Source organism: Coffea arabica, chromosome 5e (genome assembly GCF_036785885.1).
Source record: "Coffea arabica cultivar ET-39 chromosome 5e, Coffea Arabica ET-39 HiFi, whole genome shotgun sequence".
NCBI lineage: Eukaryota > Viridiplantae > Streptophyta > Magnoliopsida > Gentianales > Rubiaceae > Coffea > Coffea arabica.
The window spans coordinates 44,314,006-44,329,130 of NC_092318.1; the positions used below are offsets into that span (position 1 = coordinate 44,314,006).

The following is a 15,125-nucleotide window of genomic DNA, read 5'->3' on the forward strand; positions in this document are numbered from 1 at the left end:
AGTGAATATTTAACCTATATTTTGTACAAGTTTGGCATGAACTTTTGGTATGTTTTGAGAACATTAAAGCCATATTTGAACTCTTTTGGTGATAATTGTTTAAATATTGTTTAAGTGTTCAAAACTTGATAAATGAGTGGATTAATGCGTTAATTTTCTGAAATTGTGAAGGATATTGATGTATGAAATTCATGCACGAGATGAAGGAATTGTAAGAATAGTGCTGAGGATAAAGTACAAGAGAAACTAGGAGCAAAAATGAAGAATAAGGAAAAGAAGTAAAAAACTGGAAAATGACCAGCATGGATCCGAGCTCGGATCCGTGTGAGTAAAGGGCGATCCGAGCCCTCGTCTGTACTTCTGGAGCAGTGTATTCGAGGACAAACAATCTGAGCTCGGATCCATCAGAGAAAGTCCTCGGATCGATAAGATCTGAGCTCGGATCTATCTTCACCCCTCGGATCCGAGGCTCGGATCTGCCTCTCTCTTCAGCAAGTGGCACAGCCGGTTTTTCTCACTTTTCACACAACTTTCCAGCTATCTTGAGTGAGTGAATTCGGTGGCACATGCTTCTGTAACAAAAGGGAAGACAAAATGAGTTATTGACAAGTCAAAACAACACTTCTTTTGACTTTCTTTACAAAATCTGAGTTGTTGGTATCATGAAGGAGAAAAAGGGTGTTTTTCTACCACCTTTTATGCAGAAACACAGGAGAGAAGCCAGAATGACCTTACGTAGCTAGTTTTCCTTCTTGTAACTAGTTTCTCTCTAGCTAGGAGTTCTTTGAGAAGCATTTTTTGGAGTTTTCACTTGTAATCATCTTGTACAAGAACATAGCAGAAATTGGAGGGTTTCACCATCAATTGACCATCAATTGGCTAAGCTTTCTTTTATCTTTCTTGTACTTGTACTTTATGATGTTCTGCATTAATAAACTTGTGAATTTGATTGTTAAATCATTCATGAGTAGCTAAACTTCTTAATCTAGGGAGTAAATGAAACTTATGGCTAAATGATATGAATTGAATGTGATTTACACTTGTTATATCTTGTATTAACTTGTCTATTTGTGCAATTGTGATTACTTGTTATTGATTGATCACCAATAGCATGTTTATAGTTGTTATTGTTCAATGAGAATTGGTAGTAACAATGGAAACACATGAGTAGAGCTTAAGTTGTATGTTCATGAAAATAGAGATACACTTAAGTGGATTACTTAGCATTTCATGAAAGAAAACAGAGTAGAACTAGTATTTCACCATGAAAATAGGAAAAACTGAACTACTCATGAGAATGAGACTTGGTAATTTTGGAAATGAATCTCTGGTTAAACAAGAACAATAACAAGAGGTAAATCCATTCATTTGTATTGTTTATGCCATAAGTGGAATCTACATCCCTAGATTCTTCCTTGAGTGAAATTTCTCCATTTGCATTTAACATTTGTTAAACTAGATTTGTATATCAGATTTGTAGACTATAATAATATACTTTCTCTGTTCAAATTTATTCATAAGTCTAAATAATAGAGAAAACAAGGACCTAGTAATTGGTTAATTTGCTTCTTATGGGATCGACCCGATACATACCCTACATTACAATTTTGGCCTGTATACTTGCAATTTAACGGGTATAAGATCGGATTTAAACTTGTATTGATATAAAAATCCCGTCATCTCCCGAGTTGGAATAGTTGGTGTGAGGGCTTGATATTCAGCTGTCATCTGTAATTCCAAATTACATACAAGTCATTTGTTGTTCATGAAAAGAACTATTAAATAATATAGTTTTGGGATACAGTGATTGATTAAGTGCTAACAAGATAGAGAACTCTAATACCATTAGCAAAGTTCCATTGCAGTTTCCAGAGTCAGACCCTTCTGATATCACTTCTAGAACTAAAGCTCTTGAAACAATGTTAGCGAATACAACTAACCATTTATCCTATAAATCAAAAAGGAAAACAAATTAGTTTTTAAATAGTGTTTATATAATTCAAATCTGTCACATTATCAATTTAAGACCAAAAGAAGAAAATATTAATTGCAATAAAGATACTTACCGTATCCATGAAAATCTTCGCTAGATTCACATGATTCATCTTGACTATATCGGTTCCCTTGGATGCTTCAACATTAAATCCAGCTATTTTTTGCCAAACTCCTCCGGTGAACATATCATAGTAAGCACCTTGATTTGGCATATAGCTCTTATCATCAATGATTGGAATCCATAGAGGATATTCAATTTCAGCCATCCCGATAAGCTCCTCCGTAGCTGAATTCACAAGCATAGTAGCTGTTGTCTTATCAATGATAGTCTGTCCAGATAATGGCCTAATTAATTCTTCCTCAACAACCCTCACTTTAGTAACATTTTGTTGCCATTCTTTGGATGCGATCATAGCCTCAGGATTAGCAGAGCCACTTTGGCCAATTGAAGAGGAACCAACATTGTTATTGGCATATTTCTTGCCAGCGTATTTGGCCATTAGGTCTGTCAAACGGGCAATCTGGAAAAGAAAACAAAGTTCAAGCATTAGTCATAATTGATAAATGCTCAAAAAAAAAAAGAAGTAATGATGGATAGATGCTTAAGTTAAGAAATTTGACAAATTAGTTGAATTTTAGTAACTTTTCTTTAAGCCAAATATTCTCCACCCTTAACTGATGTCGATCAAGAGAATCATCACTTGTAGCTTGAGACTTAGCACAAGTCAAACAACAAGCATTGATAAGAGCTGCTTTAAACTTTATGTTCTCCTCACGAAGTTTTTCATTCTCAAGCTTGAGATGTGCATTTCTCGCACGTTTTGTGTGTGCCTACAAGAAACCTTAAAGTCATCAACGTTCACAACAAGCAAATTTTCACTGACTATAGTGTGACAAAGGTTTTCAAGATTCCATAAAACTGTCGAAATTTATTATGGAATGTATAAAATATAGTTAGTTAATTACCTCAGTTTGCATACGTTTATTTTGGAACCAGTATTTCACTTGCTTTGGATCCAATCCTAAGTCGCGGGCAAGTTGTACCCTTTATGGTTTCTTCGGCTTAGGACACTGTTTGAAAAACCTAAAAATTCGAGAAAAAAGAATGGGTTTAGACACACAAAAAATGCTAAATTTTGTTGAATGTTTCTATACTTCAGGTCAAGAATTATGTAGCAATTGGTAAATTTAAGAATTTTCAAGAGCTTACTCTTCCATTTCATGAATTTGTTGAGGGGTGTGGCGATGGCAACCTTTTCTGTTATGGCCATCTTGGTTATCTTCGCCCGATTTGTCGGCATCTTCATCGTCCGGAATGCCATGATCAGATGCATATGACATCACATCAGCTGGGGGAACATTACTATTTCCAGGATTAGCCTGCAAAGAGTACCAAAAGATGTTAAGATTAAAATCTTGATTCTTTTGATATAGAAATGAATCACATGATTGATTCTTACAATAATTAAAGGTGTTTGAAAAAGAAAATAAGGGTAATGGATTAAAAAATTAGAACTAAAAGTAATTTCCAATACCTTATTTTGATTGACCACAAATTAGATTTATATGTCTTTGTTTGTTGAAAGTACATAGATGTTAAGTCTGACATATATGGAATGACTTAATAGATATTTCGTTGGCAATAGTCCCAAGCTGAATTGCAAGAAATGGACTAAAATGGAGCTGAACAAAATTTAGCACCACTTTTGTTCCTCAGTTATATTAATACCTTTTTCCAAGTTTCTTATTAATTTAAGAAATTATAAATTCCAAGTTTTCAATTGAATACTTTAGAGAAATGATACGATACTTATCAAAATTTTTGAATGATGTTGAAGAAGTAATGAAGACTAAGAAATCTAACAAATTTTTTTTTTTGGCCTTCTTATCTTTTACATATACCAAAAAACTAAAGATTGAAAGACAAAGCAATGACTTCCTTTTTCCCGTATGAAAACTCTATAAGATGTTTCTTTCTATAAACAGACAAGACATTAATTATGCTACTAACATTTAAAAGATGAAAAAACTTTTTTTAAAAAAAAAACCCTAAAGAAATGAACCACTACTAAAAATGACGCAAAAATGAAGTGATGTTCAATGGAGTTTTTGATGAAATGAAACTGAAAAATGTTTTCTACAGTTGACCTGTCCAGCAATAATCCCAGAAGAAGATGCTAATTGTCCCACATTCTCATTTCCTTCAATGACTAACGGATGTCGTCCAATCATAATTGTTCTCGTCATTTCAAACTCACAAAAGCCTACAAAATCCTGTACAAATAGATAATTGTGTTAGGAACTGGTTAATTGTGATTATTAGTTTTCTTATCGTTTTTTTTTTACTTTTACAGTACAACTCTTATCCATATATTTTTTCTTTTGTTTTAGTTTTTTTTAATCACAAATGATAAGAGAAATCTTACAATTGGATGAGTTTATTAGATAACAATAGCACATCCTCTATTTTTTGCTTTCTATGGAAAATAGTATTTGTTTTCCTAGAGTTCTAGCATCAATTGACTAGAAAAATAAGCCAAAGTTCAACGCTAGAGTTAATAAAGTTTTTTTTTTAAGTGTAAGTGGGAGGTCACGAATTCCTGATCTCTTATTTACGCTTTCTTCTCTTCTACCACCCAATCCATTCATTTTCCCTAGAGTTAGAGTTAATAAAGTTCAATGTATAAACTAGATGTACAAACAAGTCACGAGGCAAGAAAAAAAATGATAAGTGCATATCAAAGCATATCAAAGATCTCCATCCCTTGAGTAAGGTAGTTTTCTCTTCAATATATCAAGGTATAAATGGATTTTGACATACAACCACAAAAATGCCTCTTTCAAGGAACTATTAAATCTAGAAGAATAGAGTGTCTCTAATCCTCCTTTTTGTGAGTGCTAAAAAAATTGCTTAAGAATAGCTGCTTTTTGGACAAAAATTTCACAGTTCTTTTATGCAAAGAGTAATGCTAGAGAGAGATTACAATACATAATAATTTAAACAAAGAAAGAATTGGAGGATAGAGCACGGATCAAACCTGAAGGGAAGAAAGCAAGGTGGAAGTTGAGCACGAATCAGACCTTAGCTGGCTAGCTGAAACTGTTAGCGTCTAGAGAGAGGGTGCCAAGGACAATATATAAAGTGAAATTACTATAACCCAAACAAACTGAGGGAAAAAGACAAGTCAAATAAGTGAGTGTGTAGAAAGGATGAACGGATAATAAATAAATTGAAATTACAACAATCCCAACAAACAAAAGGAAAGACGAAAGTAAAGAAGGATGCAGTAATTACGTGCCCAGAAGATAACTATGAAATATATGTAATGAACACACCAAATCATCCAATGTTTGTACAAGCCAAGGACCATAAAGCTTATTAAGTCCTACTTGGTACATAGCCTAATCTTAAATAGAAATTCTCTATGATGTTATCTAGTAATTAATGGATAAGTGAATTAGTTAAACATCTTTTGTTTAGATTTGCAAACTTTTCTTGTTTCACCTCGACTACCTTTCCTTTCTTCACCTTATTTACCCTGCTTAATTTCTTTCTCCTTTTATATTTTAGCTCTGAACAATTATACATTTATGTTGGCCCATAGTTACCAAGTCACATTATGCAAGAGAAATCACAAAGAAAGATGAGGTTAATATTCAATTTAATGATTTTATTTTAAGATCACTTATTATTTGTCTACCATTGATTTTTGATTGGCAAAGACGATGAACGATGGCATTTATCTCCTTTTACAGCAAAGTTACATTAGCATTCCAGTTTATAACTAATTCTATTATACGTTGATATATCATTTTGGAGTCTCTAATACTAAAAGTTGAAAAAGAAAAGCTGGTAATTCCAATAGGTCACTGATAATGATAAAGCAAAAATTTAGAATAGAAAATTTTAAATGTTTTTTTGGACAGTTAATCAATTTTTGTTGACACTTTTTTCTTTTCCTAATGTTGGTGTATTTTAATAAAATCTTAATTTTTTCCTTGACCAAATCATTACAAGGAGTTATAATAATTTATTTGGAAGTTATTTGAATTATAATTGTGGGAGTTTCATTACAAGGAGTTATAATAATTTATTTGGGAGTTATGGGAATTATAATTGTGGGAGTTACAATGCTTTTTGAATGGAGTTATTATACAATTATTTGAATTAGAGTTACAAATGAATTATTTGTTTCAAATGAGGAATTAATTGAGTCTTTATAACCCATTCAAACGTGGATTAACTTTTTAGGTTACAAATTCTACCAATTAACTACAATTTAATATGGAAAAACCGTTACACATTTTCAACCCTTTTTTCTTAAGGTTTTGTAGCCTATAAATAGTGAAATTCTTTGGAAAATTTGGGACACACACTTCTCTTAACAAAAGATCATTCTAAATACTATTTTCCTCACACTCATTTCTTTCTCCCTCATTCTATTTTCTTTGGGCAAAGTAAGATATTGGGAAGGCTCTGCTTCTCTTGGTTGTGCAGATCAAAGGGAAGCAACAACTATAGAGTTGGGCTGTTGTATCCTGGAGGCGGCGCCCTAGACCTTCTGCATCGGTTTAAAAAATACCGTAGGGGCGTGTATCGTCTTAAAGAGAGCGTTCTACGCATCTCGGCCCTACTGAACTTTTTAGTACCTGTCAATTCAAGGTGGTCGGATTGAAGATCAGGAGTTGTTCATCCAATAATTTTAAGATCTAGTTCGCGCATCAACCCATGCCAAAATAACTTTTGATGGTACAAATTATTTGCATTTTTAATGCAATATTGAGGTATGAATTTTTGTTAATTTATTTGTTAAATTTTACTAGAGAAATTATTGTTACTTATATGATTTATTTTGGTCTAGAACCAACAATTTTAAGACGAATAGCCTCTTCACATAAGATAAGGTTATCGTTGCATGTTTTGCTTCTAAATAATCAAATCATAAAACTAACATAATCCCGACGATGAGAATCTTACATGTTGCATAACATAATCGGGACAAACTTTAATAAACAAGATATTTCATGTGAATAGTCATAATTATAGACTCAGAATAGAAAGGATAATATCCATTGATTTTATGTGCTTTGGAGTCTGGTATCAATATTGTGTATGCGCCTATAAATAATTCGCAATATATGCCCATTCTACTTGCTCCTATTTAAAAAAAAAAAACTTTATATTCAAAGTTTTTGAACTAGTTGTGAAATTGCTAAGTAATTTTAGATGTGTCCTGTTTATCTATGCACATGAAATCTAGTGATGAGGTTTTAAGAATAAGTAATTGACTAAAGAATGCAATGCATTTTATTATTGCCTTATCGCATTCAAATTTAAAAGTTCATTACTTTAATGTGTACGATCTCATAGTTTTGAAGTATGCCTAAAAGACTTGTATATGAGTATTTTCTTGGTTTCGGTTTTCAACGTGATTGCCAAAAAAAAAAAAAAATTGCTGTGCAAAAGTATAAGTTTTATGACATTATAGTTCAAATAATTGTAAACCAGTAGGCCATCAACTTGAATTCAACTGCAGTCGAGATACACTAAACACAATGCATGTATGACTTGGAGTCAAGTTCAATTTCCAAGTCTATAGACAGCCTCATTTTCCACTCTATAAAAAGTGGTGCTAAAGAGAAAAACAACAATTGCCAGTCGGCATTCATGCCAAAGAACAGAAATTTCACTCTTAAATTTTTCTTTCCAATTCTCACTACTGTTAGACATCTCCTCTTTGAGTTAACATAAAAACACAAACGTTTACTTAGAGGACGACAAAATCAGTCAACTCTCTCATATTGATATATATCCAACTATCACATAAAAATTATCTATAAGGATGAGAAAAAATTACAAGAAAATCACTTTGGATAAATGCATGCAAACAATGTGTTGGCAAAATGGAAAAAATTCATAAGACATTGAATACCACTAACCAAATTGAGAAAAACAGTAAGCAACAACTTATTTGAGAAAATTAAATGCTTCAACCTATTTCACTTATCAAGGACACCACTAGTCAATCAGGTAGACATTACTCGTGCATTAGTCAAAATACTGTATAAGAGAAGTATCCTTTTGAGTATTTCTGTTTTTGTACTCTGTACTTTCAAAGTGCCTAGATAATACCACTCTAATCTAATTGAAGAATTTAACAGTTACAAATTTACTGCTTGAATAAGAACTGAATACTATTTTGGGACCAACTTATTTTTAGCATCAGTAGTTGCTTGGCTAATATCCCTGTTAGTTGAACTAGGTCGTCCACTTTATATATGTCTCAATTGGTCCACCTAGTTAGAAATTTTCTAGGGACAAAAATGACGGATTACTTGCAAAGTAGGCTTGGAAAGTTTGTAGTTAAAGATACAGTTATAGCTTTGCATCAACCGAGGGTGGAGGTAAGCTGGCATGGCTGGTGTGCAGGAAACCTTTGTTCCCCAGTTTGCTTTTGGGCTTTGGCTATTGTGTAGATATAGGCTTAGTACAAATGTTAGATTCAAGAGGAGGATGACTACGGAAGATTTTTTTTTTTTTTTTTAATTTTTTGAGCTTTGTATCTACAAAGCTAAATCTTAATTAAGAGCATTTGTTCTTTCAGTATGGTATGACCTATCAAGTCTAGAAGCAAATTTAGTGTTACAGGGAGCCAGATCCATGGTCGATTGAGTTGTCTTGTTACTGTTTATATTCTATGCATAGTATTTCCAAGGTTCAAGTATGTAAGTTGACACTTGCAGCAAATATATATCATGTGTGGAACTAGAGAAATCAAGTAGTTTTCAATAAGAACCTATGGATTGTTGAAGTTCTTGTGTGTAGAATCATTTCATATTTTCAGGCAACCATACTAAGTTAGAAGCACGTGAGCATGAGTAGAGTCAGTTGGGAGCTTAGCTTGCCATGGCAAAGCAAATTTCTTTAGGCTTTTCCCTTTTTACTAGTTGGTTTCGAGGTCCTCCTTTTGTGTTTGTTTTACCCTGTTTGGGCGTTAGATTTCTAGTGTTATGCTAGACTGCGTATGTTTTTTTTGTTATATCAATAAGAATACGTTTATCTAAAGTAGAAAAAGAATGTTTGAGAGGGGGATAGAGAGAATATGTGTCTATATGTGACTGTGTATCTGATAGAAGATAAAAACTGTGCTTGTATCAGAGGATGTGAGTGAGAGATCAGTTTTAATATGTGTTATAGAAAAAAGGGATAATTTCACAAACCTCCCCTGAGGTTTCTCACAATTGCAAAGAGTTCCCCTCAGGTTTTAAAAATTATATGTGCCTCCCCTACTTTTACTATTTAGTAACAATGTAGGTCTTTGAATTTAGATTTTCTTTCAAAAATTCTAAATTACCCTTTTGTACAAAATTAAGAAAGAAATTTATAGTATAGTCAATCATTTTCTTTCACACTTTGTATAAATCAACAAGCCAAATTCCTAACAACCATCAAAGTATAAGTTATAAATCAAATAACCATTCCAAAGATACCAAATTGCATATACAGTACCAATACTTGCCACAATAAAAAATACACACACACACACACAAAAACCCCATTGACAACCAATTTTATACCCCCAAATTAAATATCAATGCTAAAATACCTTTTCAATATAAACTAAATTGATCTAGAACCACCATTACAACTCTCTTATGGCCTTAAAAATATTAACATCTCAAAAGTAGATAATAAATTCTATCTCCACAATAAAATCATAATAAAAAATTTCTAATCCAATGAAAGAAATCATTATGTAATTATTGATATTTTATAAAAGTGTTTCTTAACAATAAACAAAATATGACAAATTTCACATCTTTGGTTCTTCTTCCTATTTCAATCATCAATTTCATTATTTATTTCTCTATCACTGTGAGTCTCTTCATTTCCTTCTAATTTAACACATTATCTACTCTCTTGTAGATTTTGTAATTTCAATTTGCTAATATTCACAAAACTAAAGATAATAAAAAGAGGTTATATTAACTAGAAAATATACAAGAGATAGAAAAATAGATTTTTTTTTTAGATTTTGTAAATTTATTACCTTAAATTTAAAATTGTCTACTAAATGGAGGGTATTATAGGTATTTTACTACATCAAGGGAGGTAAGTATAATTTCTTAAACCTGAGGGGAGCCGAATGAAATTGTCAGAAACCTCAAGGGAGGTTTCTGAAATTATCCCTAGAAAAAATTATATTGTGTGTGAGAGAAAAGATTCTATATGATTATGAGTGTGTGCACGTGTCTCTGTGTGTGTGAGAGAGAGAACGTGTATACGTGTGAAAGTGTGTCCGTTACAGAGAAAATATAAGAGTATATATAAGATAATAAGGATTTGAGTGAATACAAAAGAGTACTAATAGAAAATAGATTAATTTTTCCTACACTTACAGTGTATATACCGTCCGCATTGGATAAATGACAACTATGCGAAATTTGAATTTGAAATTTAACTTTTGTACATATGTCGTGTATATAAAATTTACTCATAGAAAATTTAGCAATTCACGTAAATATGTGTCCACATTAAATGGTGCTTAATGTATTTTGACATAGAAAATTTTGTTATCAAATAGACTTAGTAGGGATAAAAAAAACACTTACCTTGATTCATTACAAAAACTTAATAAGTTTGTCAAAAATCCCAAAACGTTGCACTTCTAATTATCATGCGAGTCTTATAGAATTCAAATTTATGATGGAGCCCAACAAAATAACATCAATTTTTGACCATTAATTTCTTAAGTTCTTGTTTGTTTCTTTGATTTTATCTATTCAGTTATTCTAAGCAGGGAAATTAGGCTTAGTGACCTAACCTATTTTGCATTTGAATGAACCAACCAGATAATATGATGTATCCCTCTGCGATTAGCTAAGTCTACATTAGCATACTGCATTTATTTCCTTTTTCTATGCTCGTCTACCACGTTATCTTTTTTATCCCTTAAGCTTTTTCTAAACATTATTACTTATTTGAGTGCAGATGTCTAAGATTCGGTGTCTTCTCTAGAAAGGGTGAAGAATTCGAACTTTATGATTAGTGAACTTGGGAATTGAGAGTTATATCTTAAGGTCAATGCCAATTTGGCCCTACCAAAGAAGGTTCAATTCTCAATTTGGCCCTTCAAAGTGTTTATATGGGGTCCTTCCATCCAACTTCAATTATATCCCTAACATTTGACTAGTCAGTAAAAGATCTAATAGAGAATCTAGCAAATATATTGGTTTTTTCATAATATTTCCACTTTTTTTGCCTTTTTCATTTTTACTTTTTTTAATCCTAAGAAGAATAACAGCCACCATTGCGGCTGTTGGTATACAGGCTGGCAATGACCTTGTGGCACTGGTGATGATTTATAACAAAAAAACACTCCTAAATTTGATTTTTTTTTCAAGTAAAATATAATTCTAGCAAAAAAAAAAAAACAGCATTGACATCAGGTCAAAACGACAAACCAAAATGGAGCAACGGGAACACATTGGTTAAGCGTTTTGTAATAACAAAAAACTGGTAAAAAAAAAAATGTGGCTGCTGCTGCTGTTGTTCCTTGTAGGGAAGAACAAGAAAAGGTGAAAAAATATTAAACAGTGAAAATTTTGTGGAAATAAAAATTATAGAAGGAAAGATAGGTTTGTTTGCTTGGGAGTCAGTTATGTTGCTAAAATATGCTGAGAGGAGTGACTTTACTAATTTGCAGTCGCAGTTTTATGCCATTGATGAGCATTTACTAGCTCGATTGGTGTGAAAATTAGCTTATTTGTTTCCTCATCAACCCTCTAGGTAACAGTTCAGTTTTTGCAATTGTTTCCTCTTTTTTCCCATTTTTTGTGTTCTTTTCTTATTCAATAAGATACCAATTTTACGTTAAAAATCTAATAATAATAGTAGTAGTAGTACCCCATTGTATGATTCAACATGCACTAGCTCCCTTGTTGAGTAGTTCTTTTGCTTTTTCTTTTTTCAATAGAAGGAGGTATTCTAATTTAGTCAGACTAATTCATCTCTTGACTTGCAGAGCCCTGCCCAAGAATGCATGTACTAGCTCCCTTGTTGAGTAATCAAATTTTAGAACTTTGGTTGAATTGAATGGAAGCACTAGATTGGAAATCTTTTCCTGTTTGGAGGACCAAATCGAAATTTTTAACTACTTTGGATGGCCAAACTAGCATTAACAACTAGGGGTGAGCAGGGTCGAGTACCCACCATGTGCACCATTAGACTGATCTAACCCGCACCTTGTAGGTCAACTATTTTTTGACCCTTATTCACCCTGCATTTCGGTGACTACCTAGTTATCAAGTACCCGCTGAGATAGGATTGGATCAACGAGTACCCGTCTCGCTCCACTTATCATTTAATTTTTTTTAAAAATGATTTATACTAATTTAATTTTGTATTTTATATATTCATCTAAAATTTAATAAAGATTTTTTTCTCAAACAAAGTCTCCCACCAAGAAACAAACATGCAGAGAGAATACAAGAAAAATGAAAAAATTATAAAAATTCAAAATCAATAAAAATTTGAAATAAGTAGCACTTGTTTTAATTATATATTCCAAATTAATTAAACTTTTTTTTTAAAAACATAAGATCATGACCTCTACAAATGAATCTTGTAAATAAACTATAGTCTCCCATATTTGTAATGCAATTTATTCAATAAAATTACTTATTTAACTCTAAAAATATTATGTTATAATATGCATATAAAAATAAAAAATAAAAAATATATATGCAAGGCGTGTTAGGTACCCGCGGATTTTTAATTAGGTGATCTTAACCCACCCCACATCTAAGTAGGTACCCGACCTTTTTTTGACCCGATCAAATAATACATATCAGATATCCTAATTTTCGGATTGAATATGATGAGTTTTCAGGTTAGCTAGTACTTTTGCCCAACCCTATTAACAACTAATTTTAATTTGCCTATTGTATTTTCATGTTTTCCATATCAGTGTCCTGTTTCATAAGGATGTTTTAAATTGCTATCCAAATATTCAGCTCAATTAACCACCAACTAGTTGGATCAAGTAAAATGGCACCATCAAACATTAATTTAAATGAATAATTAATCAATGACAACCCTAGAGATACAAGTTAATACACTGTTTATTCCATAACCCTCCTCCCCAAACAGGAAATTAAATGAAAATAAAACAGAAGAAACTTACGTATACCATAAAATGAATCTGTTGGTTGTTCCTTTCATTGGCCCCAAGGCAATAAGAGGAAACTATTCAATATCGTGAAGAACATGGTTACACAAGCTGCTGGCAACCAATTTGGTTACCTTGTTCAACTTCCAAGCCTAACTGAAGAAATTTTGTGGCCACAAAATTGACATCATTAACTTTTGCTAGGTTTTTTTTTTTTCTGAAGAACTTTTGCTAGTAGTTTCAAGCTTCTAGTCTCTTTCAATACTATAATGAATCGATTATATAATAACTAAAACAGAATCCGCATATTTGAATAAAAAAATAATGGTTGCATAAAATAGAGAAAAGATGAGTCACAGAACCATATTGAGATGGTTCCTACATTCAGTGCAACTTCCATGAACTACAAAGGTCAAACCCCATAGACATTTAGCCTCAATTTTCTCTTCCTTTTTGCACGTTCTTTCATTTTCCCCTTAAATTTTCTTGTTGAAACTGCTGATCCTTAACTAAATAAATTCTTTTCCCCTAAACCAAGATTCCACATCATGGGCTCCATTTTTCTCCCTTGCTGACATCAACCTTTTTTGGCATTTTCTATTCACTCTTAAAGTTTATTAAACTATATATAAAGGTAGCAACCTTACATAATGATTCGACACCACATTGATCAAAGGCCAGCAATTGCAACAGCTGATCAAACTACAAAGTCTTTAACCACCTCCAAACAAATACCATCCACATACATATTTTTCTTCATATATCTTTTCTCTTAGATTCAAGAAAGGTCCTATCATGAGTTCTTCTATCAACAAATTTATAGGTTCTCGAGGAACAGCACAATCTACAGCTGAGGAATCTGGATGGACTCAATATTTTGACGATTTTTCATCAGATCAGAAGGAACATGATAGCTCATCATATTCAAATGGTAGCCCTTCTTTGGTTTCTGATGCAGCTTCTCCCAACAAAAAGGAAAGCGGTCCATGTTCTGCATTTTCTGACCAGCAGGTCCCCAGGAGATTGAATGTCAAGGAAAAAAGAACCAAGAAATATTCTTGTGATGATCTGGAAGACACTGCTTCTTCACCTGTCAATAGCCCCAAGGTCTGACAACAAGAATTCAGCACTTCTTTTTTTTTTCCCTTAAAGTTATTTTTCTTCTCATCATTCTATTTAAGCAAAGTTTTATGTTTTAAGATCATATGTAATGATGAATATTAGGTTAGTAGTTTGAAGCCGATGGATTCGACTTACAGAAGAACAGATGAAAGTATTGGCAATTTTCGGGTAAGAATGATCGATGCATACTACAATCAAAATAATTCCTTTTGCCTTTTCTCAACTCTTTGAAAACTTTTGCAACAAATCTATTTAAAGCAAGAAAATCTTACACACCATATCTAAAAGTTTTTCTTTTATTTTCTTTTTTCTGTTGATAATTCTCCAGGGAAAGGAAACCAGACCAGTTGCTTTACATCAATCAGATGAAAGAAGCAGCATAAACTTTGATGGAAAGAATAATGGCTATGTGGAGTTGAAGAAGAAAGGACTTTGCCTGATGCCATTCTCCATGGTTCTCCACTACCTGGGCTAGCTGACAAGTATTAGCTCACGTTATGTGATTAAGCATCATTAAACTATTATATGTATAGTGGAATTACTGGTAATCTTGTTCATATATATCCACACAATCTGCCATCTTATGTTGGCGTAAATTTGAGTACACAAATTTTAGTGGTTGTATTTTTTTTCTTTTTTGGTATGGATTATTGATTGAGAATGAAGGAAAGGAATTAGAGACAAAAGCGTTTTAAGAGTTTAATTCGTCACTACATATCTTAAGCAGTGACAGCTAGCTGAAAATTGTTTAGGATTTTAAATACTCTATTAAGCTTTCTTGTGGATAATTGACAGATGAACCGCCAGACTTTCTTTTGTTCTTCCTTTACCTTGAGT

At 32.4% G+C, this 15,125-nt stretch overlaps 2 protein-coding genes across 2 annotated transcripts; one reads left to right on the forward strand and one right to left on the reverse strand.

Annotated features, from left to right (window-relative positions):
- Window positions 1-1,599: 1,599 nt before the first annotated feature.
- LOC140007054 (homeobox-leucine zipper protein PROTODERMAL FACTOR 2-like) lies at window positions 1,600-2,973 on the reverse strand. Its single transcript, XM_072049752.1, has 5 exons — window positions 2,962-2,973; window positions 2,665-2,826; window positions 2,067-2,516; window positions 1,844-1,948; window positions 1,600-1,728 (listed from the first exon to the last, which is right to left on the reverse strand). The coding sequence occupies exons 1-5, from the start codon at window positions 2,971-2,973 to the stop codon at window positions 1,600-1,602; spliced, it is 858 nt and encodes a 285-aa protein (XP_071905853.1).
- A 10,836-nt stretch (window positions 2,974-13,809) lies between these two features.
- Window positions 13,810-14,912, forward strand: LOC113743227 (vascular-related unknown protein 1-like). Its single transcript, XM_027271189.2, has 3 exons — window positions 13,810-14,273; window positions 14,391-14,456; window positions 14,617-14,912. The coding sequence occupies exons 1-3, from the start codon at window positions 13,962-13,964 to the stop codon at window positions 14,761-14,763; spliced, it is 525 nt and encodes a 174-aa protein (XP_027126990.1). The 5' UTR covers window positions 13,810-13,961; the 3' UTR covers window positions 14,764-14,912.
- Window positions 14,913-15,125: the final 213 nt, after the last annotated feature.